This window comes from Lampris incognitus, chromosome 2, assembly GCF_029633865.1.
Source record: "Lampris incognitus isolate fLamInc1 chromosome 2, fLamInc1.hap2, whole genome shotgun sequence".
NCBI classification, from domain to species: Eukaryota; Metazoa; Chordata; class Actinopteri; order Lampriformes; family Lampridae; genus Lampris; species Lampris incognitus.
In genome coordinates this window covers 4,884,164-4,905,544 of record NC_079212.1, presented here as the reverse complement: position 1 = coordinate 4,905,544, position 21,381 = coordinate 4,884,164, and the positions used below count along the sequence as shown (strand labels likewise).

The following is a 21,381-nucleotide window of genomic DNA, read 5'->3' as shown; positions in this document are numbered from 1 at the left end:
TGTATCTGACCTTGGCTGTCGGCTCTCTTTCCATGTCTTCACCTCCCTGCCTTATTCTCTCGCTCCCTCGCTCGCTCTCCCCCTCCTCCTCCTCCTCCAGTAATTAGACGTCCAGTCAATGTTCCCTCGCTCGGCCCACGGCATAAACTTTTCTGTCACATTTTATTCTTCTTTTTTTTTTTTTCTTTGGTTACCCGTCTCATACCCTTACCATCCTCCCTCGTCCCCTGCCGTCCCCCACTACCCCTGTGATTTTCACGCTCGCCCTTATTTCCATCTTTCGTACCACCCCACCCCAAATCCTCCCGCTGTTCTCTTTCTCTCATCCTCCCTCTATCTGCCACTTTTTGTTCTCTGTGTGTTACTCTGTCCCTGCCGCCACATCTCCACACCTTTCTCTCCCCCCCCCCCCTTCTTCTTGCTGCCTCAGCATTTCTTTCCTCCGGGCCTCTTCCTTCCCCAGAGATGGCAGAGAGGCGCTCCCTCTATTTCAGCCCTCCCTCATCCCTCCGTCCTTTTCCGCACCCATGGCCCTTCATAAATCTTGCTGTCCCTCCCTTTAATGAGCTGCTTCACTGCGAGACGCGTCCTCTCAACGACGGTGACAAAGACCGGAAGGGGGAATGGACGCGTTGTCCACCGCTACCCAACCATTATTCCACCGCCATTTCTTCTCGCTCTCACATTTTTTCTACCACCCCCCCCCCCCCCATCCTCCCTATTTCCACGATCCCATCTCCCACGATAAGGAGGGGACCTATTGTGTTGTCTGGTGGCAGGAACGGCTGTTGTGTTTTCATGGAAACAGGGTTTCATTCCCGGGCAATATGGAGGCTAATAGGGAGTCGCTCAGTGGTCATGAGTGACAGGTCTGAATATCAAGAGGGAGAGCGAGAGAAAGAGAGAGGGAGGCATCTCATTCATTATCAATGAGAGCTGCACGGTTTTGTTTGAAGATGATTTCACACAGTATATAGTACAGAGTATATAGTATATAGTACAGAGTATATAGTGTGTATTACACCCCATACTATGTCCTGTACCTCCACTTCAGGTGATAATGTATAGACAGCTCTGGCTGAACAAGTCACTCTGTCAAACACACACACATGGCCAAAATCCTTTCCCTCATCCCAAACCTTAAATTAACACCCTTACCTTAACATTAACTCTAAACACCAAACCTTCACCCTACCGTACCCCGAAACGCAACAACCCCACCCCCAAATAATCCATAGCAGAGGTGTAAAAACCAGGTCCAGAAATAAAAGTCCAAACCGTGTATTTGCGCCACTCATGCACTACACCAGCAGATTCTAGACAACACCACTCCTCAACTAGGTAGGGAGAACTAGCTAATGAAATCAACTGGTTTAGTAACATGGTTGGAGCAAATACACGGTTTGGACATTTACTTTCTGGACCTGGTTTTTACAACTCTGATCCATAGCCATCTGGCCTTAACCCCTCTGAGCCTAACGCTTTTTATTTTTTTTATTGGATTTTTTTCCCCCTTTTTCTCGCACTTGTACTTGGCCAATTACCTCACTCTTCTGAGCCATCCCCGTCACTGCTCCACCCCCTTCTGCCGATCCAGGGAGGCTGCAGACTACCACATGTCTCCTCCCATCCAGCCGCTTTTTTTCACCTGACAGTGAGGAGTTTCACCAGGGGGACGTAGTGCGTGGGAGGATCACACTATTATGCTACCCAGTCCCCGCCCCAAACAGGTGCCCCAACCGACCAGAGGAGGCGCTAGTGCAGCGACCAGGACACATACCCACATCCAGCTTCCCACCCACAGACACGGACAACGGTGTCTCTAGGGATGCCCGACCAAGCTGGAGGTAACGCGGGGATTCGAACCGGCGATCTTCGTGTTGATAGGCAACGGAATAGATCACTACACTACCCAGATCCCCCATAACTTTAATACAAGACATTACATTACATTACAGTCATTTAGCCGACGCTTTTATCCGAAACGACTAACAATAAGTGCATCATTTAACGTAGGAAATCAGGAGAACTACTAGTCATCGGAGGTCTTAAGTGCATCTTAACAAGCATCTAAGAGCAAAACCAGTGCTAAAGTAAAAGCACAAGAAAGAGATTTTTGTTTTTTTTAAATGAGTAAGACCTAAGCCTTACACCATAACCCCAGTTGTTAAGTGCCAAAAACTAATGCCCTCACTAGAAATAACATTTTCCCTCATGGAGGCAAAAAAAAATGGTGCCTATCAGGGGTGGCAGGGCAGTCTCATCCAGAAAGGGCCGGTGTGGGTGCAGGTCTTTGTTCCAACCAAGCAGTTACACGTCCTGTATCTCCTAATCAAGTTCCTCAGCAAAGACTCTACTGGTTGCTTAGTGGGTTCATGAGTGTAACTGCTGGTTGGAACAAAAACCTGCACCCACACCGGCCCTTTCTGGACAAGACTGCCCCCTCCTGAGTCGGTGGTTTGAATCAGTATGAGCCTTATGAGGACATTTGGTCCCCATAAGGCTAGATAAATATAAAATACACACACACACACACACACACACACACACACTATATGTAACACAATGAGAGTCAAACCACACCCGCTGGGAGTTAAACGTGTGAGCTTTGTCCCCAAACTCCACAATCACGCCGCTGATTTGTTGTGAAATGGAAGTGAAATTGATAGAAGCTCCTTTCCACACCAAACCCTTCAATATTCAGAGCTGCACAGCAGGGGGTGCTGTGTGTGTGTGTGTGTGTGTGTGTGTGTGTGTGTGTGTGTGTTTGCGTATTCAGCCCAGGATGATGGGGTGTGATGTGGATAGAGATGAAAGAGAAGCAACGAGTTCAAAGTAAAGAAGTGAAGGAGAGACACTGAAGAAGACCGGGGGGGGGGGGGGTGAAGGACGAGGAGAGGTGAGGAAAGATTAATGAAGCAGGAGAAAAACGAAAGGGGGTAAAAAATAAAACAGGCATGAAAGAAGTGTAGGGGTGAATGTAAATTGTGAGTGAGACTGATTTAAAGTTCAGCACTCGCGTCGAAACACACACACACACACACACACACACACACACACACACACACACACACACACACACAGCATGTCACCCTATACTTGTGGGGACCACTCAATGACTACATTCATTCCCTAGACCTTAACCATCATAACTACATGCCTAACCCTTACCCTAACTTTAATCCTAATTCTAACCTTAATCCTTACCCTAACCTTAACCTAATTCTAATTTTAACCCTTACCCTAGCCTTAATCTAATCCTAATTCTAATTTTAACCCTTACCTTAACCTTAATCTAATTCCAATTATAACTTTAACCCTTACCCTAACCTTAATCTAATCCCAATTATAACTTTAACCCTTACCCTAATTTTAATCTAATCCTAATTCTAACCTTAATCCTTACTCTAACCTTAACCTAATTCTAATTTTAACCCTTACCTAGCCTTAATCTAATCCTAATTCTAATTTTAACCCTTACTTTAACCTTAATCTAATTCCATTTATAACTTTAACCCTGACCCTAACCTTAATCTAATCCCAATTATAACTTTAACCCTTACCCTAATTTTAATCTAATCCTAATTCTAACCTTAATCCTTACCCTAACCTTAACCTAATCCTAATTTTAACCCTTACCCTAGCCTTAATCTAATCCTAATTCTAATTTTAACCCTTACCCTAACCTTAATCTAATTCTAACCTTAAGTCTTACCCTAACCTTAATGTAATCCTAATTCTAATTTAAACTTTAATCTAATCCTAATTCTAATTTTAACCCTTACCCTAACCTTAATCTAATCCTAATCCTATTTCTAACCTTAACCCTTACCCTAACTTTAATCTAATCCTAATCCTAACCCTTACCTTAACTTAATCTCTGTGCATAACTGTCGTCCACTGACTTCCGGTTTCTACTGCAGCGGTCATACCAGTTTCCTGTTTGTTGGCATGTGCTATTGACAATGGCATATTTTTCGTGATGCCTGCAAGACTTACCATGGATAAATGTCAACCACATGCACAGAATTGTCGACAAACTTTCACCTGCACCTAACAGCAAACGGGTGAAAAGGTTCAAGTTGTACATATCAAGTCACGTCAACAGTTATGAGGATGAGGATACTCATGCTCATGCATGTCGTTGACATTTATCCATGGTAAATCTTGCAGGCATCAAGAAAAATATGCCATTGTCAACAGCACACGCCAACAAACAGGAAATTGGTATGACTGCTGCAGTAGAAACCGGAAGCCAGTGGACCACAGTTATGCCCAGAGCCGATTTTAACCTTAACCCTAAACCCAAGTCCTAACCCTAAAATAGACAATTTTCCTCATGGCAACCCATAAAATGTCCCGAAAAGGTAGGTGGTTTCAGTAGACGTGAGTGCCACACACACACACACACAAACACACACACAGAGCCGACCCAAGGCATAAGTGAACTAAGCAGTCACTTAGGGAGCGCTTGAAATGTCAAACACGACAGGCTGATAAATATATGTATTTTTGTGTGTGTGACATATCAGTAGTAATCACCAAAAGACAAAAACTAAATATTTTGATATCATGTTGTTAACAGACTGACAAATTTATGCTACTGGTTTAATAATTTCCGCTGCCTATGTCAGAGCTGGGGTCAGGTTCATGCACATCGTAACTGTAAGCAAGTAGATGGCGACAGTATGTCACCTAAAAGGGTTTATCTGTCTGGCGCAGAGAAGCGAAAGAGGAGGGAAGCAGAGGAGGACAAAAAACAGCCGGATAAAAGCATGTTTCCACAACCAATTACGGCATGTTATCATGAACATTCACGAACCATAATGTTAGTTAAATAGATGCCTCAAACGAGCCAAGGTATGGTGAGCTAACGTCAGCTAGCATAGTTAGCTAGCTAGATGGCTAGTGCTTTAATCTAACATTAGCTAACGAAATATACCAGTAGCGACAGTTACCCCTTTAAGATAGAAATGTGTATTGTTACTATTCATAGAGCTATGATGATTTAAGATGTCAGTGCTGTTTTAGGATGTCTAAACAGCACGCAAACTTTCCGGCATGCTAGTTAGGTTATGTTGTATATAATGTAGACCAAAGAAGGCATTATGGTTGGTAACCGACTGTTAGCTTGCTAGTCAGATAAACGTCTAGAGAACATAGCTGGTCTTCGTGTTTGAATCACGTCCTTGATAGTTTTCAGGGTATTATAATGCAACATATTGTTTCTTCTGTGTGAAATAACTTGTTGCTGATTAGGTTACTTTTTCTGTAATTAATAGAAACGAAGGTTACGTAACCACGGTTTTATGAACTAAGGCACTGTTTAGTCACATACTAATGGGATAGCCTCTCCTTCGATCCTCGGCCTATCCTAGTGCCAGGTGGAATGATATCCCATTAGCATGTGGCTAGCATGGTCCCATTATGATGGGATGGCAACGATCAAGCATGGACATAATATTGGCGGTGGTGGGAGGTGGGTTTAGCATGGGGGGTGAGGCAGGGGGGCCCAAATCAAATTCTGCTTAGGGCCCCGTAAAACCTTTGGCCGGCTCTGCACACACACACACACACACACACACACACACACACCAGAAACAAGGGAACCCGGGGGAAATTACTAAGCAGTTGATGCATAATTAGTTTTTATCTGAGATGGTTTTAAGAGGGGGAAATTGAGCCGATATGTCCTGTATGACAGGCTGAGAGCCGACAGGACGGGTGGGACGGGGCGGTGGGTAAAAAAGAGTTGGATGTAGTGAGCCCACAGCTGTGTGGCGACATGCCGGAGTGTGCGGCATGTGGAAAACATACACAGCCGTGTAATGAATCCGTAATAAACGGTTAGTCAGGAACGCTCTCACAGGGCGTCTTAGGTCCACGGTCTCTGGGTGACCGAGACGTGCCCTTCACGTGCTGGATCCCACTCGGTCGGTAATTGATTTTTCTCATCTCGCGCGCTCGGAGGAGTGCAGCAGCAGCAGCGACCCCTTCAGAAAATCAATTAATCCAGTTACGTTGGTGGCCTTCTCCCCCGCGTGCCGAACACATTCATCCGAAATCACACAGCTTCATGTATGTGTAATGTCTATATAATGTATGTGTAATGTGTATATAATGTATGTGTAATGTGTATATAATGTATGTGTAATGTGTATGTAATGTATGTGTAATATATATATAATGTATGTGTAATGTGTATATAATGTATGTGTAATGTGTATATAATGTATGTGTAATGTGTATATAATGTATGTGTAATGTCTATATAATGTATGTGTAATGTGTATATAATGTATGTGTAATGTCTATATAATGTATGTGTAATGTGTATGTAAGCGTATTAGAAACTGATAACGATGAGAGGCTATTGATCCAAAATGCTGCTGTGTGGCGTGACGGGGGCGGGGGGGGGGGGGTTGAGGAGAATAACAGGCCTCATATCTGTAAATATCCTGATTGACATGAACAAGAGATGAATAATCAGCAGAACTTCTTTTGGGGGTTAGTGGGGCATGGGGGGGGGGGGTTACTGTGAAAGAGAGAGGTATGTGAACTCTTTCTCACTCTCTCTCCCTCTCTCCCTCCCTTTCCCCATCTCCCTCTTCCCCCCCTCTCTCGCTCCCTCTCTCTCTCACACACTCTCACTCTCTCTCCCTCTTTCACTCTCTCCCTCCCCCCCTCTCGCTCTCTCCCTCTCTCTCCCCCATCTCCCTCTCTCTGTCTCTCCCTCCCCCTCTTTCTCTCTCCCTCTCTCTCTCCCTCTTCCCCCTCACTCTCTCCCTCCCTCTCTCCATCTCTCCCCCTCTCCCCCCCCCCCCCTCTCTCTCTCTCTCTCTCTCTCTCTCTCTCTCTCCCCCTTTCCCTCTCTCCATCTCTCCCCCCTCTCCATCTCTCTCCCTCCCCCCTCTCGCTCTCTCCCTCTCTCTCCCCCATCTCCCTCTTCTCCCTCTCTCTGTCTCTCCCTCCCCCTCTTTCTCTCTCCCTCTCTCTCTCCCTCTTCCCCCTCACTCTCTCCCTCCCCCTCTCCCTCTCCCCTCTCTCCATCTCTCCCCCTCTCCCCCCCTCTCCATCTCTCTCTCTCTCTCTCTCTCTCTCTCTCTCTCTCTCTCTCTCTCTCTCTCTCTCTCATGTGTCACTCCTGTCTTTGGTGAGTAAAAGATGGGAGTGGGTAGAGAGGCAACCTACAATCATCCACTCCATCAGCCGTCTCCACGTCTGCCCTCCATTTCAGTCACAAGCCCGGCAAGTATGAGTGTGATAGATGTCTAGAGCACGCACACACACACACACGCACACACACACATATACGCACACACACACACTTGCATATCCATACAAATATAGACTTAACAAAAGAAATTAGTCAAACTGGAAACACAACAGCTGACCAAACAAAAGAGTGATGGTTGACTGTGGTCAGAAAATGGTGGTGAGAGTTGGGGAGTATTTTGTGTATGTGGGATTAATAGAAGTAAAATCATACTGGGGCATCAAACCAGTACAAGACTGTCCAGACTGAATACTTATGCTCTTCTGTAACGTCTCCCCAATGCCATATTTACAAGTATGTACTGTAATGTATGTGTTATGTGCATGTGCTTGATTGCGTGTGTGTGTGTGTGTGTGTTTGTGTGTGTCTGTGTGTGTGTGTGTGTGCGTGTGTGCCTACCAGCATTCGTTATCTCACTCAATGTCATTCGGTCACTGATATGTATTGATTCCCATCTGTTTGTGCTGGATGAATGTCAGCATGCATCTTCACGTAATTGTGAAAAGAAAATGTATTAGGCGTGTTTAATGAATCGAGTTGCCATGGAAACTGCCTCCCTGTGAAACCAGCTCTACGGCGACAGGAAGAGAGAGAGAGCGAGAGAGAGAGAGAGAGAAATTGGAAGGAGAGGCTGAAGTGCTTCAGGTTTAGTGTCTGTGTGGTGGGTGCGGGTCAGGGGTATTGTAAAATGGATATGTAAAATAGAAAATACTTGCTGAGGATGCTCTGCAGGCACGCGAACCCCACAGCTTAGCATGTAATTCATCAAGTGAAATACATATCGCCCCATTAACTGGGGGGCTTTTGGGAGGCCGAATTGATCGAGGCATGAACATGGGTGTGTACCAGCCACCGCTGCACACCGCGTACGTGCGGCTTAGGCCTGATGTATAATGCATGAGTGGTATTCCTTTTGGAGAAAAAGCCAAGTGTTTTCATACAGACAAATTTAACGGCCTGTTTTACCAGGCTGATGAGGAGGGAAAGCTGTTGGGCGCGATGATTGTCGTCTGTACATGGGTTACTTTATGGACCAAATCTAATTTGGAGGTGTAATTATGGGTGTTTGTTGAAGAAAATGTAAAAAAAGAGAGAGAAAAAAAAAAGACGACGCTTGAAATCCAGTGAAGCCATAAATGTGTGTGGAAAATGTAATTATGTGTTGCTTTTTCATGATGAGACACTGCAAATGTTATTGTTTCTCTTCGGCAAGTTGATTGTTTTAATGGACTATCTGCATAGCAAGAGTCACTCCAGGTCATGTCAGAGATTTGGTTTTATGGATGCACAAATAACCTTTGCTACACAAGGAAAAGAGAAACCCAGCTGTGATTACTTCAGAGATGTACATGTCTGGTGGTTTTACTCAGCAAATGTAGACTTTGTAGGCACAGGATTGTAGAAACGGGGTTATCGTGTGCCATTTTTAAAGGGCGACTCCATCTGTGTTCTTTTCCGGGTTGGTCAAATGGAAACGTCCACACGGCCATTAGCAAAAAGCAGTGACACGGGTTAGTGCTGATGCCCCCCCCCCCCACACACACACACACACACATACACCCGTACGCATGTGCAGTTCGCTGACAGTGTAAGCTTGGAGAATGACGGAAGTATTAAACGAAATTGGAGAAACCTATGTCAGGTCACATCGGAAAAAGTTTTGAGAAGGGCTTGGGTACAAGTCCAGAAAACACCGGGACTGGTTTGATGAGAATGACTCAGAGATAGAACAGCTCATCTCCAAGAAAAGGAAAGTTTTTTTATGCCTGGAAAAATGATGTAACCTGCAAGGCTAAATGAGTGGCTCACTCCAGAGCCAAGGCGGATGTCCAGAGGAGGGTGAGGGAGCTTAAGAACTCTTAGTGGACAGAAAAGGCTCTGGAAATCCAGTGACTGGCCGACTCAGGTGATAGCAGAGGCATTTTCAGCACTACTAATGGTCCAAGCAACCGTGGCTTAAACCCCCAGCACTCAAAAGGATGAGCAGGAGCTGCTGAAGGACGAGTCCATTAATACCCGATGGAAGGAGCCCTTCCAGGAACTCCTCAACAGCACAGCTGAACCAGATATTGCCAGCCACATTCCCCAGAGTCCCATCAGAGATTCAAGATGTCATCAGGAGCCTTAAGAACAACAAGGCTGCCGGTCCAGATGAAGTCCCAGCTGAGTTCTTGAAGGAAGGTGGACCAGAGCTCATGTACCACATCCACGCCCTCCTCCTCAGAGGTCAGCTAAGGACAGTAAGCTACACCCCTGTGCCTTTCTTTCCCGCAAGCTGTCGGCCTCTGAGAGAAACTATGATGTTGGCAACCATGAGCTGCTTGCCATCAAGGTGGCATTGAAGGAGTGGAGGCACTGGTTGGAGGGGGCCGAACAGCCTTTTCTCATCTGGACGGATCATAAAAACCTTGAGTACTTGAGGACAGCAAAGAGGCTCAACTCTCGGCAGGCAAGGTGGGCTCTCTTTTTCAACCGGTTCCATTTCACCCTGTCCTATCGCCCTGGCTCCAAGAACTTAAATCCTGATGCTCTCTCCCATTTGTTTCCCTTTGAGAACTCTTGTAAAGATCTCCCATTCTTCCTCCCTCATGTGTTGTTGGTTCTGTCACTTGGGACATTGAGAGAAGGGTCAACGAGGCCAATGTGAACTGTCAACCTCCGGCTGGCTGCCCGCCGGACCAGCTGTTTGTGCCTCCTGTCTTGCGTTCACAGGTCATCCATTGGGCCCACTCTTCCCTGTTATCCTGTCACCCTGGAGTACGCAGGACCTTGTTCGTCATACGACAGCGGTTCTGGTGGCCGGTCATGGAGAAGGAGGTGACGGAGTACGTGGCAGCCTGTCCTGTGTGGGCTCACAGTAAGGTCTCCCGACGCCCAGCTTCGCCCACTCCCTGTACCACATCGACCCTGGTCAGACATCTCCGTGGACTTTGTGACTGGTCTCTCCCCTTCCGAAGGTAACACCACCATCCTCACAGTGGTGGATAGATTTTTGAAGATGGTCTATTTTGTTCCCTTGCCCAAGTTGTCCTTGGCCAAGGAGACAGCCGAGGTGATGTTGTATCATTTTTTTCGCCTCCATGGCTTCCCCAGGGACATTGTGTCTGACCGGGGCTAACAGTTTGTGGCACAGTTTTGGCGGGCTTTCTGTTCACTCCTGGGAGCATCCGTCAGCCTCTCATCTGGCCACCATCCCCAAACCAATGGTCAGACGGAGCGGCTGAACCAGGAGCTGGAGACCAGTCTGCGTTGCCTCGCCTCCCAGAGCCCCAACACATGGAGCAATCAGCTCACCTGGTTTGAGTATGCACACAATTCTCTTCCATGTTCCTCATCTGGTCTGTCTCCCTTTCAGTGTGCCTATGGATATCAACCTCCTCTCTTTCCTGCCCTGGAAAAGGAGGTCAGTGTGCCCTCTGCGCTGGCTCTGGTTCGCCGCTGTCGCCACACCTGGGCCCAGGCCCGACGCACCCTGCTCCGCAATTCCAAGCATTACAAGAAGGCGGCTGACCAACGGCGGATCCCTGCCCCCACTTACAGGAGCAGCCAGAGGTTATGGCTATCCACTAAAGACCTACCTCTCAGCGTGGAGTCCCGGAAACCCGCTCCCAGGTTTGTGGGGCCATTCCCTATTTCCAAAGTCATTAACCCAGTTGCAGTCAAGCTCAAACTCCCCAGAGCCATGAGAGTCCACCCATCCTTCCACGTGAGTCAGATCAAACCGGCCATAGAGAGCCCTCTGGTCCCTGCCTCCAGGCCCCCTCCTCCCCCTCGGTTCACTGATGGTGGCCCTGTTTACACTGTCCACAAGCTCCTGGCGGTCTGTCGTCGGGGCCGGGGCTTCCATTACCTGGTCGACTGGGAGGGATACGGCCCGGAGGAACGTTCCTGGGTCTCGGCCAGCAACATCCTGGACCCCTCCCTCATCCGGGACTTCCATCGGGCCCACCCTGGCGACCCTGGGCTGTCTGGGGCCGGCCGTAGAGGGGGCGGGGGGGGGGGTACTGTCATGCCCCGTCTGGATAGTTAAGTTATCATTTTGTTTCTCCCAGTGTTCTTTGTCTTGTACTTCCTGTTTTATTTTGATACTCACCTCTGTCTTGTTTCAGGTCCTTTACTTCCTGCCCTCATGTGTCTCCCTCCTGTGTGATTACCTGCCCTGCCCTAATGTGTTGCACCTGTGTCTCATTGTCTCCCCTCCTCCAGAGTATATAGTCTTAGTGTTCCCTTCCTTCTGTGCCAGTTCGCCTTGTTCCTTGTAACATTATTCCAGCATTTTTTTTCCTTGTGTGAGTTTCTTAAGCCCTATGGTTTCCTGATCACCTGTGTACCGACCTCATTCTTATTAAAAGGACTGATTTTTGTGAACTGAGACTGAGTCTGCGTTTTGAGTCCAAGCCTGTGGTTCAGTATTGACACAGACAGTCAACAAGTCCTTGCTTGCATCCTCTAATCCAACTGCAACCAAGTATTCCCAGAATCTCAGTGTGGCTTCCACCCATCCAGAGGTACAGCAGACATGATATTTACAGCACGCCAACTCCAGCAAAAATGCCATGAACAAAGGCAGCCTTTGTACATGGCTTTCATAGACCTGACAAAGGCCTTTGGCTCAGTAGACCGCCAGGCTCTGTGGAGCATACTAACAAGATATGGCTGCCCTGACAAATACATCAGAATATTGAGGCTTCTACATAACGGCATGTCAGTCACAGTGCTCAGCAACAGCAGCTCTGAGTCAGAGCCCTTCACTGTGGAAATGGGTCAAAAAGGGATGCATCATTGCACCCACCCTGTTTGCCATCTTTATTGCTGCCATACTCCACCTGATTGGTGAAGAGCTGCCATGGGGGATCCCAATCCTGCACAGAACCGATGGCAGGCTCTTCAACCTTAATAGGTTCAAGGCCGAGAGCAAAGTCTGCAACACCACTATCATGGAGCTTCAGTATGCAGGTGACAACACCATCGCAGCACACTCCGCAGAAGACCGCCAGGACATTCTGAATGCCTTTACCAAGGCATACAGAGCCCTGGATCTCGCATTAAACATCAAGAAGACCCGGGTCTTATATCAACCTCCATCCACCCAGCCATCTACCCAGCCCACCATAAAAGTGGACAACAAAGTTATTGAAAATGTTGGTCACTTCCCCTACCTCAGCAGCCTTCTCTCCTCAAAAGCTAGCATCGACTCTGAGGTCACCATCACCTGAGTTGTGCCAGTGGTGCTTACGCCAGACAGAAAAGAGTTGTTGAAGACCGAGACCTAAAGGCCCAAACAAAACTCCTGATCTACAGAGCTGGTGTTCTCCCTGCCCTGCTGTATGGAGCAGAGTCATGGACCACCTACAGCAGGCCCCGGAGAGCCCTGGAACAACCACCAAGATCCTTATGAAAGATCTTGAGGATCAGCTGGAAGGACGGACGCACCAACATCAGCGTTCTGGAAGAAGCCAACATGACTAGCATCACCACCACAATAATGCAGAACCAACTCTGATGGACAGGCCATGTCATCCGCATGTCCAACACACGTCTCTGAAGGAAGGTCAGTGAGCTCCTGGCAGGCAAAAGAAAGGTTTCAAGGACGATATCAAAACCAGTCTGAAGAAATTCAACATCACATCGAGCAACTTTGGAACACATTGCACTGGATAGGTGCTCCTGGAAGAAATCCGTGCAGGCAGGAGCTGCACGTCATGAAATGGAACGCCACTGTCCTCAGAGAAAAAGCAGCAGCACCACAAGGAGAGGGAGAAAAAGGCTCAACCACCATCATTTTCCCCTGTCCACGCTGCACCAAAATATGTGGATTGCAGATCAGCCTCTACAGCCATCTGAAGACCCACAAGTAGACAACCCAACGGAGAGGAGAGTCATGTTCGCTTTGATTGACCACCTATGATGATGATGATGATAAACAATAGTGCCGAAACCTACGTCAACGTCAGGTCACATGGGGAAAAAGTTTTGAGAAGGGCTCGGGGAAAACAGCATTTTGATGTGAAAACATAGGTACTTTGACCAAAATTTGAATTTTCAGATTTGAATACATAGGGGACACTACTGGGAAGCCACAGAATGATATAAAGACCTCAAAAACACAAAAATTGACCCCCCTTCGACTAGCTTCAACTCTGATCTGCTGGTTTCAGTCGATACACCCTCCAGCCAATCCGTCACTGACAAGACCCCCCAGCAGTGTTGGCATTGTTTTCTCAGCATCACATATGCTAATTTCTTTCTCTTTCAAATATCTCTCTCTACCTTAAGAAAGCAGTGAGTTTTAGTTTTGAGGCCATCGCACCACAAAAAAAAAAAATGCAGACTATCTGCTTCACCACTGAAAATATCTGCTTGTCTACCACCCACCAACAGATATATTAGGTTTTTATGTATTCAGGGAGTACACTCGCTCAAAAATTCTACCATTTTCTTTTCTAAGAGATGTGTCTTTTGCCTGTAGTGCTGAAAGATGAACAGAAAATTCGGTTAATTTTCAGTGTTTAACAAACTAATTGATCAAGATCGGTCCAATTACTGATCCTATGACCCTATGCGTGCTGTTGACTATGGAGCACAGTCATGTATGTTTTGCAGCATTTAGCCTGCTGGAAATTGTAGTTTCACAAGTGAGATATTCAAGTAGTTTAGCACCACACTAACAAAAATTTCCAGAATTCACATGTGCATGCCAGCATTTTCCGGTTTTCACAAAGGGCCACGGTAGGACACCTCAGCTGTGTCATGGTGGAGGAAAACGGAGGCGATAACAAAAAGGTTTGGTTCACATTAATCATGGTTGAAAATGTTGCTTGAAATTGATGGTATTTTAATGGTATCTGTGAATTTAAATGTAATTTTAAGATGAATGGTGGAGCTATCTATATAATTTTTTGGGGGGGGGGGGTGGTGGCCAATTACCGCACTCTACCGAGCCGTCCCGGTTGCTGCTCCACCTCCTCTGCCGATCCAGGGAGGGCTGCAGACTACCACATGCCTCCTCTGATACATGTGGAGTCACCAGCCGCTTCTTTTCACCTGACAGTGAGGAGTTTCACCAGGGGGACATAGTGCGTGGGAGGATCACGCTATTCCCCCGCCCCCAGTTCCCCCCTCCCCCCTGAACAGGCGCCCCGACCTACCAGAGGAGGCGCTAGTGCAGTGACCAGGACACATACCCACATCCGGCTTCCCACCCGCAGACACGGCCAATTGTGTCTGTAGGGACGCCCGACCAAGCCGGAGGTAAAACGGGGATTTGAACCGGCGATCCCCATGTTGGTAAGCAACAGAATAGACCACCACACTACCCGGACACCCGAATGGTGGATATTGTTACGGTTTCAGTGGTCAGGTCACGTAAACAAAAAGATAGAAATTGAAATCAACTTTTATTTCCAAACCTGCAAAGAAATTGAACCGAACTAAAAAATACAAAACCAGTCAGATGGTGTTATTCCACTTATGAGTCCCCTCTCAACTGAGTTACACAACATACAGAGTATGGCCCGCCCTACTACTACACACTGGTGGTGGTTGAGGTGAGTTTCCCCCCTTCACAGTGAAGCGCTTGGGATATCAAGATAAAGTGCAATATAAATGTAATCCATTATTATTATCATCATCATCATCATCATCATCATTATTATTATTATTTCTTTTGTGTTTCCTGTTTTACATCCTGTAGAGCTGGGTGCGAACTATGGACCTGAGGCACTATAGCGCAAATGTCACTTGATGACAGTGCTCATCGTAATATGTGGGCCGTTCCAATCAGGGCGATCTTCAGGACCGCATGGATGTTGGCGTTGCCTGGGATACGGTTGGTGAACTTTTCTATTCCCTTCTTCGTGGGCCCTAGAGCTCCGATGACCACTGGCGTTGTTTCGGTCTTCATATTAATATTATTTTTATTGTTATTATCGTCCCGGTGTTATTCCTCGCTGTCAGGGCATTTCTGTGGCCGCTCGACAGACTTGACTCCCCTCGGAGGTGCGACCCTTTGGGCTCGGTTGACTTCACGCTGGCTGATCGGTGGGAGTTATTTGATTTCCACTTCCACACAGTCTGACATGCGTATGGTCAGTGTCATCACTGCCGACCCCTGTCAGATGGGGTCACTGACTGTGAAATGCTCCGCCCTCCCACCCCCCCACCCCCTGTTACCCCCAGGTCTGCCTCCCATCGTACTCCAGACTGCACTTCCCTCCTCCCCTTCTCTGGCGTTCCGCCCCAGGGGAGCCGTGAAGTCATTCAAGACCTCCGCATTCATAACCGCTCTATGGAGTGCTCAAATCAATTACGCCTGTCGTCAAGAGAGCAAAGCGACAGAAAAAAAGCTCTCTCACTCTCTCTCCATCTCTCACTCTCTCTCCTCTTTTTTTTTTTTCTTCTCTATTCAGCTTTTATCCCTCCTTCTCTCATTATGGCTCCCCTCCTCTCTCCCTCCTCTCTTGGCAGCACCTCGGGCACCAGATGCAGCCCGGTTTAACTGGCACACACACCCCCGGCTCCAACGAGCGGCACCGACTCTGCTGAGGCTTCTGGCGCCACCCGTACTGGATGCTGGACACATCGCGCCACACACCCACGAACCGTGAGCATGTTTTGCGCGTTACCGAACGCGAGACGTGACGCGGGGCCCGATTCCGGCCCCGCACCGAGCCGAGGCTTCCTAAGGCATGGCACGACCCAGACAAGCTTGCTCATGTTCTCGCCTCCGGTCCCGGTTGGCTAGCCGTAACCGTGGCAACCATTCTCCTCCGTAACTATTTAAGTGAGCTACCACCATCCATCCATCCTCCACCAGCCTCTGTGCACCGCTATACACTTTGCCTCCTGCCTCACCGCGGATCTCCCCGTCTCACGCAAATTAGTTTGACTGTAGTCTCTTTGATCATAATTATTATAACAACCGCAAAGTATGATTATCATAATTATCCCTGTGCAATTATTTAGAAACAAAAGCTAAAAGGGCTCGCTGAAGAGGTACAAAATGATTTTACACCTCTCTCTCTTATGTTCTGGTCCGTGTCCATGAGGGGCCATGAGGGACATTATTCAGAATTAACTCGTTCATATACTATATATGAACGAGTTAATTCTGAATAATGTCCGAAAACCACACACACAATTGAAATGCTTTTGCATACACAACTGAAAAACTCTCTCATAAACAGTGTATGAGAGGATTTCAGTTAAACTGGAAGATGTTTCAGGTGAACCGGAAGACATTTTAGCTGAACCGGAAGGTCCTTGAGAAAAGAGTGCAAATCATGATACAGGTTGTTGAGTGGCGTTTGTTCGCTACACTGATGTCTGCTCAGCAGCCTGCAAGCAATCTCACCGGAGCGGCAGCTTTACTTAACACTATATTGGCCTCACCGGAGACGTTCAGAGCCCTGTCAAACGCCACAACAACAGGGCAGCAACCGATCGATGTTGCAACTCCAAGTGTGGACAACCAACATCACTCAACAGCCTGTAGTGTGATTTGCGCTCTTTTCTCAAGCACCTTCCGGTTCAGCTAAAATGTCTTCCTTTCACCTGAAACGTCTTCCGGTTTAACTGAAATCCTCTCATACACCGTTTATGTGAGAGTGTTTCAGTTGTGTATGTAAAAGCATTTCACTTGTGTGTGTGTGTGTGTGTGTGTGCAGGGCTAAAATGCAGCACACGTCGTCATGATGCCTGCAGTATTTAATCTTTATCTTTATTTATGAACTGAATTCATCTCTCCCGTGCATTTTATTTTCAATGAATGGGATTTGGCGAGCTTAATGAATACACAGTTTTCAGAGACTGTCCTCCACCAAAAACCACCTCATTAGGTGGTTTGTAACAAGCAGCTTATTGCCACCCGTAGTGACGTTTTAAGCTACGTCCTCACGGTCCTCCGTCATTCTAATACGTTACTTTCCCTGTAACAATAAGCATCTCCTTCCATAAGCTATCGCAAGAACAAATGTTAATAAGAGCAAAGTTTAAAGTCACGTAGCGGTTATAATGTCCACGCTAGCTGACTCTCTAACTTGTGGCTAACGTTAAGTTAGCTCTTATGACGTTTTTCATAGGTACACACACTGCCAACAGCAATCTTACTTACTGTACTAGACGGAGAAACAACACAAAAACACACTGACTACATATTCCATTGTTCTCATGTTGTTTTAAAAACCCACAATGCACAGGGGCATATCTCCTGCCGCCGGTAGGGGGCGCTAATTTAGGAAACGCTCCTTTGGGTTGTATTGGAGGACAAACGACCTGTGTGGTCGTATGGGTTGGAGGACCTGTGTGGTCGTATGGGTTGGGTTGGAGGACCTGTGTGGTCGTATGGGTCGGGTTGGAGGACCTGTGTGGTTGTATGGGTTGGAGGACCTGTGTGGTCATATGGGTCGGAGGACCTGTGTGGTCGTATGGGTTGGAGGACCTGTGTGGTCGTATGGGTCGGAGGACCTGTGTGGTCGTATGGGTTGGGTAGGAGGACCTGTGTGGTCGTATGGGTCGGAGGACCTGTGTGGTCGTATGGGTCGGAGGACCTGTGTGGTCGTATGGGTTGGGTCGGAGGACCTGTGTGGTCGTATGGGTTGGGTTGGAGGACCTGTGTGGTCGTATGGGTCGGAGGACCTGTGTGGTCGTATGGGTCGGAGGACCTGTGTGGTCGTATGGGATGGAGGATCTGTGTGGTCGTATGGGATGGAGGATCTGTGTGGTCGTATGGGATGGAGGATCTGTGTGGTCGTATGGGTTGGGTTGGAGGACCTGTGTGGTCGTATGGGTCGGAGGACCTGTGTGGTCGTATGGGTCGGAGGACCTGTGTGGTCGTATGGGATGGAGGATCTGTGTGGTCGTATGGGATGGAGGATCTGTGTGGTCGTATGGGATGGAGGATCTGTGTGGTCGTATGGGATGGAGGATCTGTGTGGTTGTATGGGTTGGAGGACCTGTGTGGTCGTATGGGATGGAGGATCTGTGTGGTCGTATGGGATGGAGGATCTGTGTGGTCGTATGGGATGGAGGATCTGTGTGGTCGTATGGGTTGGAGGACCTGTGTGGTCGTATGGGATGGAGGATCTGTGTGGTCGTATGGGGCGGAGGACCTGTGTGGTCGTATGGTTGGGTTGGAGGACCTGTGTGGTCGTATGGTTGGGTTGGAGGACCTGTGTGGTCGTATGGGTCGGAGGACCTGTGTGGTCATATGGGTTGGAGGACTTGTTGGCAGTTTTCAGTGTCACTTCATGTAACAGAGCTGTAAGGATGTTACCGGTGAGTAACGTGTGCTAAAATTTGCTTTGGGTCTTAAATCCACGAGTTATTAACAAGTCGTGGCCTTTACTGTGGGGTAAATGAGTGTGTCCGCGTGACGCGTCCTTTTTAATGACTCTGTCCATGTCTGCAGAGACGGTGCATGACACCATCACCACGGCTGTCTGAGCAGTCACTGCACCATCAGTGGGGAAAAGGGACGAGTTGGGGATAAAGGCACAGAAGGAGGGGTATCATAAAGAGGAAAGTCAACAGAATACAGCACAGTGAGAAATTCAAGATGTGTCACCTGAAACGTTACAACCCTGCACGATGTGTAACGTCATGCCATGAACCTGAACTCTGCCATCTGTTTCCTAATGAGCACAGGTATCCTGCTTTTTTCTCTCTTTTTTTTTTTACATCATCGGTTGCTAAGCAGAACAAATTATAAGAGGAATCTGTCAGTCCACACTGCAATTTACTTTATTTCACCTTATTTTGTTTTTATGATCAAATCCATGCTTTGGCAATATGCACGTATACATCATGCCAATAAAGCTCAATGAATTGAGAGAGACAGGGCATGCCAGAGTGAGAGAGACAGACAGACAGCGTGCTAGAGCGAGAGACAGACAGAGACAGACAGACAGAGGGAGTGCTAGAGCGAGAAGACAGAGAGAGAGGTAGTGTTAGAGAGCGAGAGATGGAGAGGGATTGCTAGAGAGAGAAGACAGAGAGGGAGTGCTGGAGCAAGAGACGGGGATTACTAGAGAGAGAGAGGGAGTGCTAGAGCTAGAAAACAGAGAGAGAGAGGGAGTGCTAGAGCTAGAAAACAGAGAGAGGGAGTGCTAGAGCAAGAGACGGGGATTACTAGAGAGAAAGGGGGGGGTGCTAGAGCTAGAAAACAGAGAGAGAGGGAGTGCTAGAGCAAGAGACGGGGATTACTAGAGAGAGAGAGAGGGGGTGCTAGAGCTAGAAAACAGAGAGAGAGGGAGAGCTAGAGCAAGAGACGGGGATTACTAGAGAGAGAGAGGGAGTGCTAGAGCTAGAAAACAGAGAGAGAGGGAGTGCTAGAGCTAGAAAACAGAGAGAGGGAGTGCTAGAGCAAGAGACGGGGATTACTAGAGAGAGAGAGGGAGTGCTAGAGCTAGAAAACAGAGAGAGAGGGAGTGCTAGAGCTAGAAAACAGAGAGAGGGAGTGCTAGAGCAAGAGACGGGGATTACTAGAGAGAGGGGGAGTGCTAGAGCTAGAAAACAGAGAGAGAGGGAGTGCTAGAGCAAGAGACGGGGATTACTAGAGAGAGAGGGGGAGTGCTAGAGTGAGAGACAGCCAGACAGAGAGAGTGCCAAAGCAAGAGAGATAGACACAGACAGACAGAGAAAGGGAGTGCTAGACAGACAGAGTGCTAGAGTGAGAGAGAGAGAGAGAGAGAGAGAGAGAGAGAGAGAGAGAGAGAGAGAGAGAGAGAGAGAGAGAGAGAGAGAGAGAGAGAGAGAGAGAGAGAGGTATGAGTAAAAAGTAAGTGGACAATACACACACACACACACACACACAGCGGGACATGATACACAGCACAAATGGGATTGTATCGGGTAAACAATCTCGTGTTCCCTGGATGTGGGAAGTTCAAAATTACTGGTTTATTTTGTCAAAGCCGTTTTAACTGTTGTTATTTCTATCAAAGCTGCTGTTGTTCCACCACATTGTCGGTCTCACATCTGTCAGTTACACAGTTTTGATTTACTTGTGATGTACATGTTCACCGTGCTTCAGTAACACACATCCATCACCTTCGCCATGCCAGTACAGTGAACTGAACTGGAAGAGAGAGAGAGACTAAGAGAGACACCAAGCGAGAGAGAGAGAGACTAAGAGAGACACCGAGAGAGAGAGACTAAGAGAGACTAAGAGAGAGAGAGAGAGAGAGAGAGAGAGACTAAGAGAGACACCGAGAGAGAGACTAAGAGAGACACCAAGAGAAAGAGAGACACCAAGAGAGAGAGAGAGACACCGAGAGAGAGAGAGACTAAGAGAGACACCAAGAGAGAGAGAGAGACACCAAGAGAGAGAGAGACTAAGAGAGACACCAAGAGAGAGAGAGAGACACCGAGAGAGAGAGACTAAGAGAGACACCAAGAAAGAGAGAGAGAGAGAGAGACTAAGAGAGACTAAGAGAGAGAGAGACTAAGAAAGAGACTGAAGGTGAGAGAGAGAGAGAGAGAGAGAGAGAGAGAGAGAGAGAGAGAGAGAGAGAGAGAGAGAGAGAGAGAGAGAGAGAGACTAAGAGAGACACCGAGAGAGAGAGACTAAGAAAGAGACTGAAGGTGAGAGAGAGAGAGAGAGCTCACCTGGAACATGACCCTGTATTGTTCCTCGGGCTTCTGAACAACACACATGTTGCACCCCATGGTGACCTTTGACCTGGCGCTGAACAGCCCCCAGATCCGAACCAGAAGTCTCCACAAACGGCGCTCTCTGTCAAGGCCTTTGTTTGCGGGAGAGAGCCCCACCCTCATCCACGGGGCTCTGCTCCTCTACACGACTCCCTCCTCAGAAAGACACGCCGCGCATCCCTTCCAGACACACACACACACACACACACACACACACACACACACACACACACACTGGAGAAGTTTCACTTGCTGCGTGGCAGTTCTCCTCGCTTCATCCTTTTCCTTTGCCAAATTCAGGTACGGTAATCCAAGCGCTGCTGGAAAGGGTCAACAAAGATCTGAGGGTCAAAGGTCCACCCGTCCGTCTCCGTCTCCATCTTCTGCAGAAATGGTCCATGTACAAAAAAAAAAAAAAGAAGCTTGTGGGCTTGGAGTGACTTAGTCTTATTTCA

At 47.7% G+C, this 21,381-nt stretch overlaps 1 protein-coding gene across 1 annotated transcript in view; it reads right to left on the bottom strand.

Moving 5' to 3' along the window:
- Positions 1-20,941, bottom strand: part of LOC130107674 (PDZ domain-containing protein 4-like) — a 47,589-nt gene extending 26,648 nt beyond the window's left edge. Inside the window, exon 1 of the mRNA XM_056274386.1 lies at positions 20,882-20,941. Within this exon, the coding sequence (XP_056130361.1) occupies positions 20,882-20,941 (60 nt within the window). The remainder of the gene's footprint in view (positions 1-20,881) is intronic.
- Positions 20,942-21,381: the final 440 nt, after the last annotated feature.